This window comes from Maylandia zebra, linkage group LG19, assembly GCF_041146795.1.
Source record: "Maylandia zebra isolate NMK-2024a linkage group LG19, Mzebra_GT3a, whole genome shotgun sequence".
NCBI lineage: Eukaryota > Metazoa > Chordata > Actinopteri > Cichliformes > Cichlidae > Maylandia > Maylandia zebra.
In genome coordinates, this window is record NC_135185.1 from 31,474,989 (window position 1) to 31,497,580 (window position 22,592).

Here is a 22,592-nt window from a genome sequence, read left to right on the forward strand (position 1 = left end):
CGGTTATAATTCCCGTGTCTAAAGTTCAGTTTGCACATGTAGGGACACAGGTTTAAGACTTTAAATGCAACATTTAACCACTTAGCTTAAAGCATCATGGGACTCTTTGATAGCCTAAGATAAGATGAAGGTAAATAAACCTGACTCCAAAGACTTCCCTGAAAATTCCAGTGATTCGTCTTGAACAAAACAGACGGAAAACCAGCAGCACTACTCATCATAATCATGGCTTAAAGCAGAGACAGGCTGCAATTTGGTGTCAGGTTCACCAGGTGGAGCCAAATCATCATCAACACGAGTCATGCATCAAGAGACGAGACGCCGAGTTAATTATTTCAAAGTAAATTGTGTGGTATGCATAGTCAGCATATCTAAAGTGCCATGTAAAGATTTAAAATATAATGCCACATTTGACCTGTGACCTCTCTTTCAAGGTCAATAGAGTAATATGAAGGTCAAAGTGATAATATTGCTATACAAAGCTGGATTGATAACATAAAGGCATATAGAGAATGATACATGGGGATTTTAAAAGTTGCATTGCTTTGGACCCCTGCATTGGCAACATTTAGGAAATGATACTGCTTAATGGGGCTTCTAAATATCACACTATAGTTTGACCTCAGACCTCACTTTTACATTTCAGATGCGCTTTTCTATATATAATCAAAATCAATATGTATCGTAGACTCTTGAGGTCTTAAAGATCATTCCATATGACCTGTCATATCAAAAGAAATGAGATGCAGGTTATTCAACCAAAACACTTTTTGATGAGAAATATTTAAGGTAAAGAAAAACCAAGCACGCTATGAAAAGTATTGGGAAAACAAACATTTATAAATATAAAGAATAAAATAAATAATAAAGAAATATAAATTACTATTATCATTGATAAAATAAATATAAACAACTGCATTTTTAAGAGTCGTTCAGTTTTCATGTGCTTTTGTATTATTTCCACTTTCATGTGTTTATTTCATCATTTGTTTTCACTGACAGTAGTCCTCTACATATGTTTCACTGCTTTTTCTTCTGGAGAAAAAAACAGTACTGGGATGTCAATACATTAAATTTTATTTGAGGTTTTCATTAACGTTTTTTGTTGTTGTTGTTTTTTCACCTGAACCAAGTATTGTAACATTTTCAGGGCAGTAAGATGTTTGCATCAAACACTCAAGTTCCTGCATGTTGCGATGGAACAGACATGCCCACAGGCTAGAACATTCGAGAACAGATCGCTTAGATTTCTAAGAACTTTGGGTGTGTTGTTCAAAACTCTTCTGACATCACCTAAGTCACGAGATATTTGTCTATTTGAATCACCTGATGTGATGTTTCACACCAGGGATGTAACAAACCAGAGATTGAGGGTGGAATTATGAACAAGAATGGACAAAGCAACGTGTTTAGGCAATTCTTTTTGCACTCCCAAGACTAGACGAGAACTTTTCAATCACTACCCTGTCTCACTGTACTCAGATGGTTTAGACATTATTAATTCCAGATTATGAGAAAGAACCAATGCACTTTGGAAAGTGAAAAGGAGCATCTAAAGAAGTGTTGGGCATACAGTACTGTACTGAATATTCATTAATGAATATAATCAGAAGGGCTTTCCACAAAAGCTGTCTAAAATAACTAAAATCAGTCAAACCTACTTCTTCTTCTTTTTTTCACTGTTGATAAACAAAAAATGAACAACCCACAAACCAACATCAACACCGAATAACCAAAGAAAAGTCAGTTGGCCGCACAAAAAGAAAAGAAGTCAGTTAAACTGTAGGATTTGGTGACATCATTCGAACCCAACGGAAAATAGATTGGTCACATCTATCAAAACCAAAACAAATAACAAAATACAGGTTTAAAACGTCCCATTTAATTAGCTGCAGTGGCTTGAAGGAGGAGTGAGACAGAGAGACACAAAATCAGTTTTCTAGCTTCAGTTCTGGATGTTTTTTCAGGCCACAACTGGAGCCAGACACATCTTGTGTGTACTGGGAGTGGCACACTAATAGTGCTGTGCAAAAATCTTGACAGGCTATAAATTATATTTCCCTAGGAAAATGGTAAACATGTTGGGTGACTTATTTAAGCATGCAATGATACATACAAATACTGTATATAAGTAAAAAAAAAAAAGAAAGAAAATCCACCAAGACCACATGTACCTCCCTCCTGTCCTCCTCCTCTCTTATATATTGATTATGATTTGAACAACATATTTCAAATTTGGATTCATCACTCAGTAAGACCTGTTGCCACTGATTTTCAGGCACGTTCTTGAGTAATTTGGGACACACCCCAGCCTTTTCTCCCTGTTTCCCTTCCTTAAAATTAGCTGTGTAACAGCCAACTTTACACTGAGACCATTTCATGAGGCTTTATGAGACTTCAGTGAATGTTAGAAGGATTGATTGAAGGACCAGATGCATCTCTTAATTGCTTATTTCTTTACAACATTTTAAAGACATGACTTTCAAATACTGTTGTGGTGTGGATAGTATCAGGCCTGACATTTATTGTTTTGTCCACCCATTTTCCAGTTTTCTCAATTTTAGGGTCAAACTGCAAACATTATGATATTATATGATAAATTTGATAACTCTTTGAAAAATCACCTTATTGTTGCAGTAATTAAGAGTCCTAACAGCATACACAGTAAATAATATAAATAAAAGAAAGAAGAAAAACTGAAACATAAAGACACAAGAGAAGGAACACGTTTCTTGATAAGGACGTGTATAGGATGGGAATGGTAAACTTAAATATGCAAACAGTGAGATGTAATATATAAAATAAATACATGAACGGGATTTTTGTTTTGTTTTTTGTTGGGGAGTTTTGTAGGTTGCCTGTAAAGGTTTTGGTGTGGCTGTTTTGTGTAGACATAAGACCAGATAATCCCTTAACTACCTTTGCTATGCTTGAATGATTCATAGTGTTAAGTGGCCTAACAAACTACAAAATATTCTTCTTAAAATGAGTCTGAAAATTAGAGGAAAAATAAGCTAATCTTCAAAATTAAAAAAAGAAGAAAAAGAAAAAGACAGAGTCAGAAACCCTGGATCACTATTGCTCAAGACCGCTTCCAAGAACGTCTGGCTTCTTGAAAGCAAATTATAAGAAATGAAGGCTGGCCCGAGGCTTTTTCAAACAACTGCACACACACCACAATTTTTGTTTTGCTGTCTTTGTGAGGCCCTTTAGTTAGTCTTTAGGACTAAGGTCTTGCTCTAAGTCTAAGAAAATGACATTTTACTTAAAAGTTGTGCCTTTTACAAAGCAGAAATAGAAATAAATGCTATCTATACTGACCATTTGCAGATAAAAACAACACCATAATATTAAGAAAACTACCATGTAAGTATTCTAATAAAAAAGTTTGAACTGGATTTGGAGTTGTTTTCTCTGCAGCACATTTGGTGCAGAGACGGTGGTTGTATCCGACAGGTTTGGTGTTTTGGAGCAGAACAAAAGCTGACCTGTAATTTTCAGGTTACACCCTGCCCCACACTAAAACATCCTCATTCTTCATCTCAAACTCTGCCCTATAAATACAGCTGTGAAAACAGACGTCAGACACAAATTACTCTGCTTACTGCATCGGGTATGTAACTGGCATTGTTGATTGCTTGTGATGATTGATTGCAGTAAAAGTTTAACACTTAATTTTCTTCTACTTTTGTCTTTTCCAGGTGAGAACGTTTCACTGCACTTGTAAACAAGACAAAATGAGTGACCGTAAGTCTCTGATTCAGATATCTGTTTATATCGAGATCACTGACATGTAGTAATTAGGCTGAAAAACTATGTGCTACTGCTGCATGTATGTTCACTGCACTTGTGCACAGCTCATTTGTTTTATTTGCACTTTTCTACTCTGCAATTAGACAGATGTGCAAATGCAGCTATATGTTGAATTCTTGTTCAAAATCATTTCAGTGTTTGATTTAAGAACAGTGTGCTCTTTATTTAACATAACGTCAGCTCTCTGAGAGGCAGCATTGTCTATACTGTCGTTCTGCAAAATTATTTAATGCGTTTGCTTTATATTAAGTCTTCTGCTTCTTATATTATGTCTAGTATTTCTGTTATTATGTCTACTATTTTTTAAGTTACCAATTTTGATTTTTTTTGTTTTTCCAAATACAGCCAAAGCCCAGGTGAGTGAATTAATTTGGCTTCCATTGTTTCACACCTGTGACAAACAGCATAACAAACTTGTTCTAACGAAGCAATCTTCCTCTCTAAAAAGCAAGCTCTGGGAAAAGGATCAGATTGTGAAAGAAAACTTTCACTTGTGTACTTTCTGCTGTTTTGCTTTACTGGTTGATGCTATTTTGACATTTTCTCTTCCTATGGTTGGGATGCCTTTTTTTAATTACTTTATTCCCTCTGAAATGGTAAATTCAAATTTTCTCTTACAAAGTAAGTCGATTCTTCTCATTTGAATCTTTTTGGTTTCTATATAAAATATTTCACAAGTCACACAAAATAAATCTGTTAAGTTTAGTTTTGTTGCCAGGGCTAGGTTTCCATTTCACGCATTAAATGCTGCAGAGGAGTTTGAGTGTCACTGCTCAGACAAAACTGCTTTTGTCTGAGTATCTTTGCAAGTTGTTGTCACATTTCTCTCTGTAGCCCTGAACCCCCTTACTTAGATACAATTTAAATAGCAGTAAAAACTAGCAGAAATGGGGGCACTCCGTCTTCAACACATCTGTGCTGGCCATGCTGTGCATAAAATCTCAAAGGCACAAAATGCCAAAACAAATCACGGAAGCAGTTGTGACCTCACATTTGGCACATACCATAATTTGTGAGGGTGAGATTTGTGGGGCGTGCCAATTCACAAGAGATCACCGATTCCCATAAAAAACAAGCTTGGTATCCAACCACGGCAAACAATTTTGAGGTTGCTGCAAAGTGAGTTTCAAGAAGCATTTTCATTTTTTTTCTCATGGTTGTTAACAGGGAAAAGGCCAAGAACAAGGGAAAGGAAAAGGCCAAGAACAAGGGAAAGGAAAAGGCCAAGAACACGGACATGGAAAAGGCCAAGAACAAGGGAAAGGAAAAGGCCAAGAACACGGACATGGAAAAGGCCAAGAACAAGGGAAAGGAAAAGCACCACCTCACTAATAAATAATGAATCATTATTCTGTGGTCATTTTTAAGAGATAAAAATGTCTTTAATAAACTAAAATAAAAAACAATGTGTAATTTGTTCATTTAAACATGAGTTTCTAGCAGAGCCCACAGCAGAACATTTATTCAAAACATAAAAGCTTTTACAATAACCATTAACCATTTGCTGATGACTAAAATGACATGACTAAGAAATACAAAGTGCCTTAAGTGAAGGAGTTCTGCATAGCTTCCGCAGATATTAAAAAATGGGATAATCAATATAAATGGGCATCAATGCCAACATGCTTTAAGACAAACATAAATTGTTATGGCAGTATTAAATATAAAAACAATCTTAAGACCAGTTTTGGAAGTTTCTCTATATGGGACGACTTCTTTTTACCTCTTGCTGCTTCATGGAGGCCTCCTTCTTCCAGCTTCCTTATGGCGATTCCTATTGGGCAACATGTTTACATCTTACACACACAAGATTACAAGATTTTGATATATACACCCCAGTTCAGTGAGGATTTGATCATCTGTTTGGGGTCTAGGCAAACATTCACAATGGGGCTCTCCAAACAGTGTTAGGCACCATTACACTGGCTTCCAAATTCAGAAAATCTCAATGCAATACATTTATTTTCTTTTGAAAGATTAGAAAAACAAAGGAAACAGGAAAAAATATCTATTTTCGAAAACTAGACTCTTTGAATTATTATTGTTGTTATTATTATCATATATTCCATTTTTATTTGGTAAATGGCCTGTATTTATATAGCGCTTTACTAGTCCCTAAGGACCCCAAAGCGCTTTACATAATCCACCCATTCACGCACACATTCACACACTGGTGATGGCAGCTACATTGTAGCCACAGCCACCCTGGGGCGCACTGACAGAGGCGAGGCTGCCGGACACTGGCGCCACCGGGCCCTCTGACCACCACCAGTAGGCAACGGGTGAAGTGTCTTGCCCAAGGACACAACGACCGAGACTGTCTAAGCCGGGGCTCGAACCGGCAACCTTCTGATTACAAGGCGAACTCCCAACTCTTGAGCCACGATCGATTTACAGACATTTACACAATTTTTTTACAGACATTCATTTATTGTTTTAAACAATACTTTAAAGACTGCACCTTTAGAGCTGATGTAAGTGATTCAAGTTTGTGCCTGTTCACATCGAGCAGACATACCAAGACGTAGCATGAGTCGAACTTCACTCCGTTTAAGTACGCAGCTCTGATGTGTTTCTGTATGGCATTGAAAAGCTATGAGATTGATTTTTTTAACAAAGTATCAGATGCAGCTATGTCCCAGAAAATAAATAACTCATTTAAATCTGTAAAAGTTTTGGCTGCAACCTGCAAAACTCTTTCTCACCTATCATGAAACATATCAGGCGACATTATATTGTATATTGCATAGCTTTTTTTTTGTTATACGTAAAATTGTATTGTATTTATTTAAATTTTTACTTTTTAATTATTTTATTTGCATTTTTCTAATCACTAGGGTTTGAGAGTAACGCAATTTCTATTCTGTGTATGTCCTGTACATGTGGCAGAATTGACAAATAAAGTTGACTTGACTTGACTTGACTTGACTTCTTTTGTCTCGTAACACACCAGCCAGCCAGCTTGCACGATGCAAGACATCAGATCTAGTTTTGTATGGATGCATACAGATAAAAGGTGTGCACCAAGTTGTGTATAATTATCGTAAATACCAGACAGGAACTGTTGCTTTCTCTCTGTGAGCTCACTCTTCTCCCCCCCCACACACACACACACACACCAGTTCCAGCATGTTTGAACTGATTATTTTGGAATATGTAGTTGTTTAGAAATGGCTCCAAGAGCCCCAATTTGTGTAAAGCAGCAGTTCTTCTCAAATCGTCACTGAGCTCCTTTGACTATCTTATTCTTAATTAAGTGCTTTTGATAATCACTAACAAGATGTTAACAAGCCTTGACCAAGTTAAAAGGCATTGTCGAACCTTCAGAAGCAAGATTTAACTTATTAAAAGATTTAACTGACTAAATATTACAGTCACACAATGACTATTTACTATTTACAGTCATTTCATTGTTGCAGTCAATCATTACAACCTTAAAATGACCATGACTGTGTGAAAATTTGACAGTAACTGTAAATTTATTATAGTAATATATTCTAGTAATATCTAAGTAAAATTCATTTGTATGTGACTACAACCCTCAGAAAAGCATTCTAAAATACAGTAAGACTCAAGAATTTGGATTATTTATTTACAAACTATAAAAAAAAAAGAAAAAAAAAAAAACCATAAAAACATAAAAACAGCATTAACATCAAACAAGGGATGGCAAAAAGTAAAAAGGGAAGCTACAGTCACAAAAAGCCTGGTTTCCCTCCTTGAATGCCGTCCAATGTCAGAAAAGAAAATGACTGTCACGGCTGCCGAGGCGAGCCGTGTGGAATAAATGAGGATCCAATCGCAGGCAGTCGTAGAGAGGTGAAGGTGATTTATTGAACACAAAAAGAATGTGGACAAACAGCAAACGGGGCTCGAACTAAACTAAACTGGGAAACAACTAAACTACAGAGCACAAACCTGAATGAAAACGAGCAGAGGAGGATGACGATGAACAGCAGGGAGAAGACACGGTGGATACACAGACTGACACTGAGTAATACAGACGAACCGGCAACAGGCAGGAGAACACACAGGGCTAAATACACACACCAGTAATCAGGGGATGAGAGACAGGAGGGCAACACAGCTGGGAGGAATCTGGGCTGACGGGACAGGGGAAACGTAAACTGATCACACTCACATACGACACGGACCTTCACAATAAAACAGGAAACTCAGACACATGGAACCAGACAAGACATTGAACTAAACAGACAGATTCACAAACAGATGGGGTGACACCATAGACAGACAGATACAGACGCAGAGGCAGACCGAATATAACACAGAACCTAAACAATCATCTAGAAAATGATAACAAACTAAAAGCGCTGGGTCACCGACCCAGGACCATGACAATGACCACAAAATCAAACGCAAAAGAAGTGGTTGGAAGATGTTGTGCAGGAAAGAAGAGGACCAGTTTCCTCCTCCGAGTCCAAAGGCCATTCAAACACATTCACAGTTTCGATCATTTATTGCTCATATCTTAAGAATTCTTTACAGACTAGCAACATGTTAATGTTTACAGTGCATCTCAAAGCATTTCAAGAAGGTGGCTGTCAGCTGCTTCTAAAAAAGGTATGTCTTTGTACCTATTGTTATTTTTTTGGTGACCATTTATGTTAACTGGGAGTTATAAGAGAATGGCAACACAATAACTTTGTCTCATTGAAAGCCAAACAAAAGGAATCTGACTCACCTGGATTTACCTCCTATCTTTTACAAAATAAAATAAAAAAACTTCACAACATAAAAACACTCAGTGCTGGTCTCTTCAAATTTCGTATCCTTTCACTTGTGTTACGCCCCCCCCCCCACCATGGTGGAGGCAAAGGTAGGAAGGAGACAGCAACACTGGACAACCACAATCAATGAAGGAGGAAGACCACAGAACAGTTAAGAATCAGGCCGGATTTATTGGTTGCTTGCCTTGATAGTCAAACTTAACAACAGAAAAGAGGTGGGGGAGGAGGACTGGGCGGTTGATCCAAATCAAAGAAATTAATAAAACAAAAAGAGGTCGATAGCTTCCAGGGCCTAACTCAAACAAAAAATGCAAAACAAAAGGCCTACCTAGCTACTCGACAAAAGGTCAGTGAAAACATACAAGAGTGGCATCAACCGCATAACCTAGTGTGACTAACAGATTAAAACCTGCAACCAGTGTATAGGGTACCCCAGCTTACCTGTCCAGCCTCCCACCACACACAATACAAAGAAGCCTGTTCGCAAATGTTTGTCATTGTTGTGTGGTGTTAGTTCAGCAAGTATTACACACACACGCAGGTAGGAACAGAGGATTACCGGAGTTGACTCCTTTCTTTATTTTTCTTTTTTTCTTCTCCAAAACCACAACCAGAACAACATACTCACTAGCGCCCTCTAGCGCTTCTGGTAAATGCATCTACAGAACAAATGCAATAGTATGTGTGGACACAACATCTCCCCCTTTGAACAAGGACTTCTTATGTGAACCTGACTTCATCATTCTGATGTATGTCACCTAATACACTTTTAACATATTTCACATTACTCAGTAACATTCACTTTCCCATGACAAAGTCTTGGGTCCAGCAAGGTGGGTTCCTCATCCTGGTGGGCCTAAGCCTACTATCAGACTCAGAGTTAGATGCTAGATCAGTTCCTGGTTTATGACAGTCCATTGTTGTGTCAGAATCAGTACCTGCGTTCAGCTCTGACAGAGCCGATAAGTGTGAGGCGTTCCAGGTCCGTCCATCATCCAGCAAATAAGTGTTTGGTCCTTTCCTTGTCATGACAGTCCTTGGTTTGGAAAACTTTAACTCGCCTTTCTTTACCTTCCACGGCTTCCTAACCCGTACCTTGTCACCAGGCTGAAAGTTGGATGGTTTGGCGTGTCTGCGAGCATCAGTGTATTCTTTCATTTTCATTTGCTTATTCTTAACTCTTTCGCACATGGTATGCCTCTCTGTCTGAGGAACAGGCATATCCATTACCTGTAACTTTGTTCTCATTCGTCGTCCATGGAGCAGTTCTGAAGGGGAAACTCCAGTTGTTGAATGAGGGGTTGCTCTGTAGTCCATCAGGTAAGTTCTCAGGAACGATTTCCAGGGTTGTCCTTGAATCGAGGCAGTCTGTAGGCAGTCTTTAATGCATCTATTGAATCTCTCAACTTCCCCATTAGCTCTTGGGTAATACACTGAGGATCTCAGGTGTTGGATTCCCCTGCTTTTCAGGAAGTCAGTGAACTCAGCAGAGAGAAATTGAGAGCCATTGTCACTTATCAGTGTCTTTGGATTCCCTTCACGAGAGAAAACTACAGAAAGGAATTGAATGATAGTAGCTGCATCAGCTCGGGGAGCAAAAGCTACTTCAGGCCACTTGCTAAAGTAGTCTACCAATGTGATGGCAAATCTACAGTCAGAAGGGGCTATTTAAAAAGGGCCTATGATGTCCACAGACACCTTTTCCCAAGCAGCAGCTGGTAAAGGAATGGGTTGGAGTGGAGCATCATGGGTGACAGCGGACTTGTCATTCTGTCTGCACGTTGCACAGTTCTTTATCAGTGTCTCTATATGACAATCCATTTTGGGCCACCAGTACATTTCCCTCAGGCGTTGTTTGGTACGGACGATGCCTTGGTGAGTTTCATGAGCTATATCAGTGAGTTTTTTCTGCAACGACTCAGGCACTAGCAATCGATGTGTACCTCTGATGATGCACTCGTTCAAGACCGCGAGTTCATGGCGGATTGGGAAGTACGGCTGTAAGTCAGGATCCAGTGACGTCTTCCTAGCAGGCCAGCCTTTCTGTATCTGCACACGGAGCTTTGTGAACACTGGACAGTCTTTGCACCCTGACTGGAAGTCATCCTCAGACACAGCACTCAGATCAGTGAGGATGGCTGCAACTGACTCCACATCCTCTGCACATGCCATGTCTGTCTCGGAAAGTGGAAGCCTAGAAAGACAATCAGCAACATGGTTCAGTGACCCAGTTCTATATTCCACTTCATAATCAAACTCCAACAGGCGAGCTGACCATCTGGCTATGCGTAGACCAGCTCTGTTATTGCCCTTAGTAGTCAGCAGTGTTGTCAGTGCTTGGTGATCTGTTCGTAGGAGGAATTTTCTGCCCCAGAGCCATGTGCGCCATTTTTCAGCAGCCCAGACGCAAGCTAGAGCTTCCTTCTCAACGATTGAGTATTTCCTCTCTGCATCAGACAAGCTGTGAGATGCAAATGCAACAGTATGTTCTGCATCATTACCGTCAAGTTGAGTCAAAACAGTACCTACACCGTAGTCTGAGGCATCTGTTGAGACTATGGTTGGCTTACTGGGGTCGAACATCACCAGGGCAGGGCTGTGCACGATTAACCGCTTGACTTGATCAAACGCTGCTTGAGCTGCTTCGTTCCAGTGGAATGAACAGTCCTTACGCAGAAGAGCTCTCATAGGTTCAACAACAGTCGCGTAATTTGGCACAAACTTGCTGTACCATGCACTCAAGCCAAGAAATGAGCGCAGGGTTGCAGGATCAGTAGGGGGCGGAGCATGCAGGATGGCAGTGACATGAGAGTCATCTGGCAGCAGACCTTCTGGACCGATCTTTTGACCCAAAAAGCTCAGAGTAGTTTGACGGAGTTGACATTTGTCAACATTGAGTTTCAGTCCTGCATTGTTGATTCTGTGTAACACAGCACGCAAGTTGGCCTCATGTTCAGCTTCTGACGTTCCGTATATGATGACATCATCAAGGTAGCATTGCACCCCTTTCTGGCCGCGTAGGATTTGTGTCATCATCTTTTGGAAGGCTGCAGGTGCTGAACTCAACCCATAGGGAACTCTGCAGTACTGGTACAGTCCTTCATGTGTAATGAAAGCAGTGAGCCCTCTACTCTCTTCATGTAGTTTCAGCTGATGGTAGGCGGATTTAAGATCCAGGGTGGAGAACATGACAGCCCCACGCAGCTCAGACAGTATGTCCTCTATCAGTGGCAAGGGATGACTGTCAGCGACCACCGCTTTGTTAGGTTCTCTCAAATCAACGCACATGCGTATGCCACCAGTCTTCCTTCTAGTGACTACAATCGGGGAGACCCATTCAGATGCATCAATTTTCTCTATGATGCCATGTTCCTCAAGGTTCTTGAGTTCTGCGGAAACAGCATCACGGACTGACAGGGGTAAGCGTTGAAGTTTCTGCTGTATTGGCTTCACTTCAGGTCGCACCTTCACTTTATGTACAAAGTCCTTTGCACATCCGAATGCAACTGGAGACTCACATTCCTGTTTACATTGAGTGGGCAGAGCCGAGGTTTGCTGGAGTGCAGCACAGACCTTGGGACTGTCAAGAACTAATTGTCCCCCTTTTATGTGTAGTTGGAGGGCAGTCACCAAGTCCATTCCCAGTATGGGTGTTCCTGTTCTCACAATGTAGAGATCTGTGGAGGCACTCTTGCCATTGTAAGTAATGTCAGCTCTAAGACACCCTAATACATCCAGTTTCTCTTTTGAATATGTAATAAGCTGAACAGCTGGATTACTTAACTTAACTGAGCCAAAATTTGTGCTGTAAACATGTTCAGGCAGTATGGAAACACCAGACCCTGTGTCTACTAGTAGCTTAACAGTGCATGCCTGTGCAGTATTTGGTACAGTGACTGCAACAGTGCACATCAATTTAGCCGGATCACCACTGACACAATTGTCAACAGTTAAAACACACATTTCAGGAACAGTCACTTCATTAACAAGCTTATGAGAAGATTTACACACTCTCGAAAAATGTCCGATTTTCCCACACGTATTACATTTGCAGTCTTTTGCGGGGCAGGATTTATCATTGGCTTTGTGATCAGCTGAACCACAACGGTAGCACGTCGGAGCTGTATCCGTTTTTTTAGCTGCTTTGTATTTTGGCTTGCGCATCTTCTTTTGTACTTGAACAGCGGCAACAGGCTTTGTTTCACCGACAGCAATGGCCTTTGCATCAGCTATTGCAGCCTCTGTACGCCTAGCAATTTCCAAAGCTCGATCGAGCGTCAAATCCTCCTCCATTAGCAGTCTTTCACGTATACGAGCATTATTTGTCTTCTCTACAAGTTGATCCCGCAACATTTCATTCTCCATAGCCCCGAACTTACATTGTTTCACGAGCTTACGCAGTGCTGCAACGTAGTGATCTGTAGACTCACCGACAGCTTGGGCTCGTTGCCTGAAACGGTATCTCTCGGCGACAACATTGACTTTAGGATGAAAGTACGTTTCCAAAGCCTTTACGGATCCCTCGTAATCATCCGTAGCGAGTGGTAAGGCGCTGTAGATTCGTTGTCCCTCCGTTCCCAAGCAGTGAATGAGCAGGGCCCTCTTCCTCTCCGTAGCAAAGTCATTACCCCCGATCGCCAGCAAGTAGTTATCGAACAACTTTTTCCACGCAGCAAATGGAATTTTCGGTTCGCCCGGGCAATCCAGGAACACAGCCGGGGGTTGCAAAGAGAGCAGAGCCATAACTTAATCACCACTACTCTCGTCGCCACTTGTTGTGTGGTGTTAGTTCAGCAAGTATTACACACACACGCAGGTAGGAACAGAGGATTACCGGAGTTGACTCCTTTCTTTATTTTTCTTTTTTTCTTCTCCAAAACCACAACCAGAACAACATACTCACTAGCGCCCTCTAGCGCGTCTGGTAAATGCATCTACAGAACAAATGCAATAGTATGTGTGGACACAACAGTCATAAAGCAGAAGCCAGCAGCCACCAGCTGGCCAGGGAGCTGCTCATTTGTAGTAATCCTCGGAGAGTGATTGGCCAACTGTGCCCAGACCAGCCAATAAACACATGCCAATCAACTTTGAACTGGCCAACAGGTGGAGGCTTGACACCTGAAAGATAAAAAGAACACCAAAAGCAAAGCCACATCTCTTGGCACATAACACTTGGCTAAATGAAATGATTTGGCTTGCATCAGTCACAGGATGACCATTAACCAATGCTCACCCTTGACGGCAGAGCAGGCTGGTTACGAGCCAGGAACATGTTTGCAAAGAGCGACGAACTAAAACAAATGAGCGTGCTGTGTGTGCACTGTACAACAACGCAACAAAACATTCTCTGTCCTTTTATTAACTTTGTATTTATTATTTATTACTTTATTGTTTTGTTCTTATTACTTTATTATTATAGCACTAGGAATAAATAATAAGTGAAGGATTCTGGATCCCCACCACGATAGATACAAACTTGTGGCCACAGTACATACAGTATTCTGGAGAAGGTATAAATGTGACTACCCTACAATCTGAGCAGCAGCAGCCCCTCAACATTTTCCCCACCTGATGACAGTAATATAGTACGATGCAATTCCAGATTCTTGATGAATGCAGGATGTTATTATTCAGCCTGGTTCTATGTGCCCAATTTAACTTTGAACACCCAGTCCCCCTGCTGGGGGACTGCTGGGGGGGGGGGGGGGACTGCACCCAGACCCAGGTGGTGTTACCCTTTTCCCTGGGTTGGGGAGAGGCAGACCGCCCCGACTCGGCAGCAGCAAGGAGGCCCCATTTTCCAGACCAGCCGCAGAAAATGGGGGTGAGAGAAGACTCCAAACCTCCCTCCACCCGCTCATTGTAGTGTTGATGCATGTGTGTTCTAAGGTGCATTTAAAACCCAGGAGGGCATGGAGCTACCTGCCAGAGAGCAGCAGGTAAGCGCATGGTCCCTCCTGCTAGCCCTCAATGTCTACGTGTATTTAAAATTGAGAGGTGGGCAACGACGCCAGGGGTGAGGTGTACACCCTGATGGTACTTTGGAGTCCGTGTATCGTGCCCACCCCCAAGATCCTATATGTATGTGTAATGAGAGTGTGAGTAATGTGAATGTCTAAGTTGTGGGATAAAATTGAGGCAGAGGCAGCCAGAAGGGGACAGGGGGGGGGGGGCTTCCCCTGCACCCTGGTGACATACCCCTACTCCAAGGCCCTGCATGTGTGGGTGGTTGTGGTGGAGCAGGAAGAGGGAGGCAGCTGGAGATGGGGAGGGAAGGAAGGGAGGGGCAAGTGACCCCTCCCTGGGGCCAGCTCCCCCGCTGACCCGAGTAGGCACCCCCATACTCCGCGACCCGCCAGGGAAAGGGGGCCCAGGCCCATCCAGACCAGGGCCCAGTGCAGCAGCGCCCCCCGGCCCCACAGAGCCTGGGACAGTCCACCCAACCCCACCACAGAGAAAACTGCACCCACCCCCCCATCCACTCATCTTCCAGACTACATGAGACAATAGACGCCCAGGCTGAGATCTTCCTCCACCTCTCCTGTATCTCCCCCTCCTGCAGAGAGAGCCCCTGAGGAGAGGAAAGCTCCTGCAAGATGTGACAATCTCCCCCACCAGTTGAAGAGCCCCCCAGGTGGCTCGATGCACTGGCGGCACCCTGCTCCAGGGCTGGGCCCCCATACATACACCCACCCGCCCACAACCCCGGCAACACACCAACCAGGACCCAAGGCCCCGAGGCCCGGCCAGGGCCCCAGCCCAGAGACGGAGCGCCCCCAGAACCTCACGCCCATCCCGGACCCACCCAGGGGCAGCCAGGCTACCAGGTCAGTAACCCACGTCCGTCAGCACAGACCCTCCCCTAGCCCCGCTGCACGCAGCTACGAGGAAACAGTCACCCGAGAGCCAAAAGAGCCCCCAACCGGACATGACCGCTACCCCGGGTTGAGCCCCCCAAGGAAGATGCCTCCGGGGAACCCCCCGACGCCCTAAGCCTGTCCCTACCCCCACACCAATCACAACAGTGAAGGCGGAACCAAACTATGACCCCCCACCCCCACTAGGTGATGGAGCTGATCAAAGGAGCCCAGAGCAATTGATCTGATGTGGTGGCAGAGGCTGTATCAAGACTAATGTAATCTAATAGATAATTTCTATATTGGTTAGAATTAAGATTATTTTTATTTTTCCAGTTCATGAGGACTGTTTTCTTGGCTGTGCATAGGGCAGTGAAAACCATATGGGCGATATTCTTTTCTGAAGTGACATTATCTAAGCTGCCCAACAAACACACTAAGGGGGAAGTTGGAATGTTACATTTCAGACACTTCGATAAGTCTTCACATATCTCGCGCCAAAACTTCTGAACTGGTGGACAGAACCAAAGAGTGTGGATATAATTGTCCGGTGAATTGGTTTGGCAGTGTGAGCAGTTGTTGGTAGACGTAAAGCCCATCTTGAACATCCGATGACCTGTATAGTGCACTCTATGTAATATTTTGTATTGAATTAATTGAAGACTGGGATTTCTAATTAGATGAAAGGTTTTTAAGCAAATCTGAGACCAGAAGTTTAGGTCTAAGTTAACTGATAAATCCGCTTCCCATTTTGCAATAGGAAGTGATATTGATTCATCTGTTTTAGAAAGCATTCTGTATATTTTGGATAGTAATTTGGGGGTTTTAAGAGTAAGAAATTGAACCACACTTGATGGTGTTTGTAGTTCAACTTGACCCGGTTTAAATTTCTTTTTTACTATGGATTTAATTTGTTGATATTCTAAAAATCTTTTCTTGTTGATCCCATATTGTGTAACTAGTCCGTCAAATGAAATAAATTCTGTTCCTTCTAGTATATGTTCTAAATATTTGATTCCTTTACCACTCCAATCTGAAAAGTTTATCATATTATTGTTTTGTAATATGTCAGGTAGGGATGGGTACCGGTGTCCGGTGCCATGATGGCACCGGTTCTGACATAAACGGTAGTAACCAGACCGAAAAGCAGCGCACATTTCGGTGCTTTATTTCGGTGCTTTTTTTTCCTGAGCTGTGATACACTTCTAGCCAATCATTTTACGTTTCCGAGGATAGTAGGCGGGGCCAGGTACGTACGTTCTGTTAGAGCAGAGCTACAGATTAAAAATGTCCAAGGCGAAGCGGTTAAAAGTCTGGCTGTACTTCACAGCAAAAGATGCAAACTCAGCAGCAACAAGTGCTTTAAGCTGATACTGTGATACTGTCAAAGGAGGTAACACCAAGAATCCGATTAAACAGCTGGCGACACATAGCGTTTTTTTTAAAGCCGAGAAATGCGCCGTATTTGATAGCTTGCTGCGAGACCTCACACCGAGCACGTCGGGTGGGTTGCCAGTTATCTGACCCGGAGCAACATCCCCCAAAAACACGAAGAGGAGAGTCCTGGCCCCTAGCCCTGCCAGTGTAGCAGAAATGATGAGGATGATGATGCAGCAGCAGCCGTTCTTCTCTGCGTGAGTAGCTTAATGTTGTTCGTGTGTAATTTACGTTGAGTAGGCTAACCACGTTATTACATTAATGCATGTAAGGTGAACTAGCAAACACCATCATAGCTACATGCGGCTGTCTTCTTGTTTGATGGCAGATACTCCCTTCACCCTGGCTAAAAAGGCTAAAATGACCAAAGAAAAAGTGGAAAACAGCTAAACATGAGAGGTTTAGGACAAAGTTTGTGTTTTTCCCATTGTTTAAGCACTGCTTCCAGCCAAGAGTGATGCCATATATGCCACATAGCTGCAGAAAAGGCTAACATTGTTATCTTTTTACAAAAAAAACCAGCTGAACATGAGAGGTTTTTGTACAAAGTTTGTGTTCTCCATTCTTTAAGCACCGGTTCGAGCACCGTTTAAGCACCGGCACCGTTTCAAAAGTACCGATTTGGCACCGGTATCGGATAAAACCTAAACGATACCCATCCCTAATGTCAGGGTTGTTCCAGATAGGTGTACGTCCGCATGGGATTAATGAAGACGCCGCCACACCCTAACGTCTTTAAGACATGAATGCAGAGAGGAACGGCTTGAATGTGAGTGTATCATGCCAAGTTTGCACTCACACTGTTTTTATGTCTGAGTTTGATTGGCAGGATGAAATCAGTCAGCACACCCTGTGTTGTGTTCTTCATGAGAGAACAAAATTGCCCTTGCCATGTCAAGCCCATGAGTGGTTTGACATGTTTGTCAGACAAAAACAGGATTGTTGTCTTATTATTATGGTCTTAACTGACAGTGGAAGCTAAAAAACTGGTATGACAGGACATAAAAGCTGAGAGATGCGGATATCTCTGTTCTCTCAGAGCTCCACTTACCTCTGCAGACCCTAAATATGCATAAAAAGAGAAGAATTATAGTGCCAATATACAGTGTGGTCCATAGTAATTTGGACACTGACACAAGTACCTCATTATTGAAACATATTCCAATTATAGTTACAAAATGGACATACACATAATGTGTAGACTCTCAACTTTGATTTAAGTTGTCAGCTCCATAACATGTGCCACCCTCTTTTTAAAGGACCCAATCAAACAATTTACTCAAGGGCTGTTTCACTGGCAGGTTGGGCAATTCTTTGATTACTGCATGTAATTATTAATTAAGCAGATAAAATGCCTCGAATTTATATTAGGTGTTGTTGCTTTTATTTGGATGCGGTTGAAGGAGCTCTCGATGCAAGTGAAACAAGCCAGCCAAGCTTAAGCTGCAAAAATAGAAAGAAAAAAACATCCATACACCATGAATCCATCCATTAGGCAGTAGCCTAAGCAGAGAAGCCCAGTCCTCCCAATCCATTCAAGCCCTTCCCAGGCATGCTGAGAGATATCTCTCCAGCATGTACTGGTGTGCTCCGGGGTTTCCTCCAGGGTGGACATGCCCAGAACACCTCATAGGTGAGGGTGGGGACATAGATCTCAGGCTAGGAGTTGTTGGGATTTATTTTTATCTTTAAGTCTAATACCTCATAATTAGCATCACACATTTGTGTTTTGTCTTTACGTTGAAACCAAGCACACCATTGTTTTTCTTGTGACATTACCAATAAGTTTGATGTGTCACATGGCCCTCTTCCTATTGAAAAAACAAAAGTTGTATCCAAGATGGCCGACTGCTAAATGGCCACCATGGTCACCACCCATCTTGAGGAGTTTGCCCCCTCACATATACTAATGTGCCACAAACAGGACTTTAATATCACCAACCATTCCCATGTTATTACGCTGTATCCATAGAAATGGCCCACCCTGTAGAATTACTGCTACTTGCAGAGTGCACTTTAAGAGTCACACATTCAAATATTATAATTATTGTTTTAATCGTCTTTGTAATAGCAGTCAGTGGCATTAAAGCTTCCCCAGATTCTTCTCATTTGGTTTAAACAGATATATAATTGTGTTTTCTCTGCAGCACACATTGCAGAAAATTGTTGAAAATTGTTGTGAATGGAGAGTCTTTAGCACTTCGCAGCAGAACAAAGGCTGTCCCATAATGCTGACGTTCGACCAGTTTCCTTTCATACAACCATGCCGTTACAGCCCTGCCCTCAAGCATGTAAGGCATGTTTTAAGGTGGAACTGCCAGTTACCTTTTTACCTGTCCTGCATCTATTAGTAGCAGGTGTGGGTGCCTCATAAACACACCCTCATCCTTCATGCTTCTCCCTTTAAATACAGGCATCAAAGCAGACAACAGACACAAACGTTTTTGCCTTCTTTATCAGGTACGCAGCACTTATTGCATTTACTGTTGACTCCTTGTAATGATTACACAGAACGTTTAAGAGTGTTTCATTTTTCTCAACTTTTGTATTTCTTTTAGAAAAAGAATTTCTACAACGCTTGTTAAAAAGACAAAATGAGTGACCGTGAGTCTCTGATTAAGCTGAAAATATCATGTGTTGTTTGTGCCATTTGTGCAGTTGCCTTTCTGTTAAATTCTGTTATTGAAAGCTGCTTTCAATTTTGGTTGTGGCCTTATGATCGCAGTCATCTATCCTGTTCTTTTGCAAAGTCACATATCAAGCTTGGTTTCTCTTTATCTAATTTTTTTTTTTTACTTTGTTTTTTGTTTCCAACTATAGCTGCAGCTGAAGTAAGTACTTTTATTTCATTTGATTGTTCTACACCTGGGACAAACAGCATTATAAACATGTACTTATAAAGCAATTTTCTCCTGTCAGAAGAAGGAAGAGAAATGTCCTCATGAGAAGGAAGGATCAGGATCAGAGGGAGAAGGATCAGGAGTAAGAAAAGTTTCACATGTGCTTTCTGTTGTTTTGCTCTGTTGATTCTGTAATATTGTAGCATTCATGAGTTTATTTGTCTTTATCACTTACAGGGAGAAGGAAAAGGAAAGGTACAACTTCAGAAGCCTTTTGGAATTGAAAGTTTGCTGCCATCTGAGTTACAATACGTTTTTAATCACTTAATTTTCTAACGGTTGTTTACAGGGGAAAGGGGGAAAGCATGGAAAAGGAGGTGAACATGGACATGGAGGTGGAAGAGGAGGCGGACAAGGAAGAGGAGGCGGACAAGGAAGAGGAGGCGGACAAGGAAGAGGAGGCGGACAAGGAAGAGGAGGCGGACAAGGAAGAGGAGGCGGACAAGTTCCTAAATAAATTATGAAGAATTCACTGAATCAGCATTATCTGATGACTGCAAAATGACAGATATATCTCTAATAAACTAATACAGAAAGAAGACTGTCTTGTTTATTCACATAAGTATTACAATTACAACTGTTGGATCCTTTCTGAAATTCAATAATGTTTGCTGATAAATCAATGGGCTTTGATAACAATTAGTCATTCTCAAAAACAAAAACTAAAAATGGCAATAATCATATCAAGTCATTTGCACTTGAACGTGTTCTATCTTCATGGTAATCTTCTCGTGTGTGGACACATTTTAGGTTAGCCAGGCACTAAAAATGTGTGTAAGTCTAATATAAATAATGGTGCTCTATAAGGTTATGTATGCCACTAGAGTACCACTTTAATTTGCATGGGTGTCTTCAGTGGTTCCTGATCTGATTTAAAAGTTTCATATTTTAGTCATTAACATGATCTAATAGTGAAATTTCATGTTTCCTGGCCAAGAAATATTTCAACAAACAACCAGTAATAAGGCATTTTGTTTTTCCACAACACAAACATCACAGGTACACACGTTTAACTGCTTTTCACATCGCAGCAACTATATGCATCGAGGCATTTAAACTTGCTCCAATGAAGTGCTTACGTTTAAGCTGAGGATCAAGATGTGATTTAAGTGATTTTGAATGTGACACAGAGTGTTACACAATGTGTGCCAGAGAATAGTCCAAATACAGAATAAATAAGGAGTGATCAAAAGTTGAAAATGACTTCTTCAAGCTTCAAGACAACAGCAAATCAGAAGTCACTCGTTTCAACTGAAGCACTGTTTACAGAAGAGCCTCTCTGAATGCGCAACATGTCAAACCTACTGCAGCAGCCCATTTGGTTTTGGTTTTTAGGTCTTAGCATTGCTTTAAAGAATTATGGACAAAATGTGGCCCAAGTGCTAGAACTGATCATTTTAATCTGTCCCAAAGTGTCCTGAAAGTAAAATTTAAAAAAGAAAGAAAAACATCATAAGAGGCAATATTTTACTAAGCATTCTGGAAGTGAATGATTGCAACGGTTGTGTGCTGCTCTTTTACTCACAGTGTGGTTCCCTGATTACCTCCACAGTATTGCAAAACCTGTCAATCCTTGTGGAAAGTGCATCAAAGAGTTGCTGCAAGAAACATCACTGTGAATTGTTGACAGCACAAAGCTGTGTTCGTCCATTTTTATCGTCTACCATTTGTGCTCAAAAACCTCCATTAGAGACATCTATGAATCAATTATCCAGAACAGCGACATCGTTAGCAACAATGTCTCCTGCGTGAAATAAAATTTTGCTTCCCATTCATGGCTGTGTTATTATCTGCAGCACTGCAATGAGTCACATGTTGAATGACGCAGTTCCCTCTACTATGCTTCATTGTTTGTGTATAATAGTTGACATTTTCTTACTCATTGTGCTATTCTTAGCATGGCAGTAGTTCTCCGGGGAATGAGATTATCTGACATCATCCAAATAAATTCTCTTAAGATCCTCGTTTTTTTATATCTAGGGTTGATTAATATCTTCACTTGTTTTTTTGCTCTTTATTCCTAATCTCTTAGCAGTCTCTTACCACACTTTCTTGGTGTTAGGTTTTGTATTGTTGATTGTCATTTATGCTTAGAAATATTTACTTATGTATGCTTAGAGTTTTATAATTAGTTGCAGATTGGTAGAGGTTTGATCCTTGATAGTCTGCAAGCTTTGTGTGCATTAGAGAGCACTCTGGGAGCACGAGAGAGGTCGTACCTTGTCTTATTGTCTTACGGTAGGATTAACGTAGCTACGTCTGTTCTAGTCTAAGTGCTCTTTGTTTAGATGAACTGCTGGACTTCCTCACCGTGTTATCTAGGGTGAACCATCTAGGGTGAGGGGGAGACTACCCTCTTCCTGACCAAGGATGTTTGCTTTTGTGCTTTCATGTTATATGACCCTTTGATCAGCAGGACCCCCCCCCCCCCACACACACACACACACACAGTACTCTTTGTGTGTATGTAGACATCATATGTTAATGACCCTATGCATATTCATGTAGGCACAATAAAAGGAGTGTTATGGGGAACCTGGCTGAGAGTCTGACGGAGGTCAAGTGGTGGAACGACACTTGGCTCCAGGCAGGTCTCCCTCATGCATGAGTAACAAGAAGAACTTTGCCTACTTGGTGTTCAATGCTTTTGCTGTGTAATTATATTGTCTTCAACGTTCCAGCGACGATAGGTTTGTAGGTTCAAGCTACAAACCTATCACTTGGCATGGGTTTTGCTGTTATTAGCTACAATATGTTCCTCTGCAGTCTTACAAATTCCTCCAATATCCTCCTGGAATACTGACTTTACCTCCAATTCATTTACATGACTTTAA

The 22,592-nt window shown here is 41.5% G+C and overlaps 1 protein-coding gene and 1 long non-coding RNA gene across 5 annotated transcripts; both read left to right on the plus strand.

Moving 5' to 3' along the window:
- Nucleotides 1-3,351: 3,351 nt before the first annotated feature.
- LOC105941146 (uncharacterized) lies at nucleotides 3,352-5,219 on the plus strand. Of its 2 annotated transcripts, XR_013094565.1 has the most exons (4): nucleotides 3,352-3,366; nucleotides 3,502-3,613; nucleotides 3,702-3,747; nucleotides 4,159-5,219. It is a non-coding gene; the product is annotated as an uncharacterized LOC105941146 (long non-coding RNA). The 2 variants fall into 2 exon arrangements; XR_013094564.1 differs by lacking the exon at nucleotides 3,352-3,366 and having other exon boundaries at nucleotides 3,441-3,613.
- Nucleotides 5,220-17,040: 11,821 nt separating this feature from the next.
- Nucleotides 17,041-20,297, plus strand: LOC105941157 (uncharacterized). 3 transcript variants are annotated; one of them, XR_013094599.1, is made up of 7 exons: nucleotides 17,041-17,055; nucleotides 17,545-17,627; nucleotides 19,006-19,318; nucleotides 19,417-19,689; nucleotides 19,778-19,840; nucleotides 19,936-19,953; nucleotides 20,048-20,297. XR_013094599.1 is itself a non-coding variant. In XM_076877652.1 (5 exons), the coding sequence occupies exons 3-5, from the start codon at nucleotides 19,800-19,802 to the stop codon at nucleotides 20,220-20,222; spliced, it is 234 nt and encodes a 77-aa protein (XP_076733767.1). In that variant the 5' UTR covers nucleotides 19,175-19,318; nucleotides 19,417-19,689; nucleotides 19,778-19,799; the 3' UTR covers nucleotides 20,223-20,297. The 3 variants fall into 3 exon arrangements, 1 of the variants encoding a protein (XP_076733767.1); XR_013094598.1 differs by having other exon boundaries at nucleotides 17,545-19,318; XM_076877652.1 differs by lacking the exons at nucleotides 17,041-17,055; nucleotides 17,545-17,627 and having other exon boundaries at nucleotides 19,175-19,318.
- The last annotated feature ends 2,295 nt before the right edge of the window (nucleotides 20,298-22,592 follow it).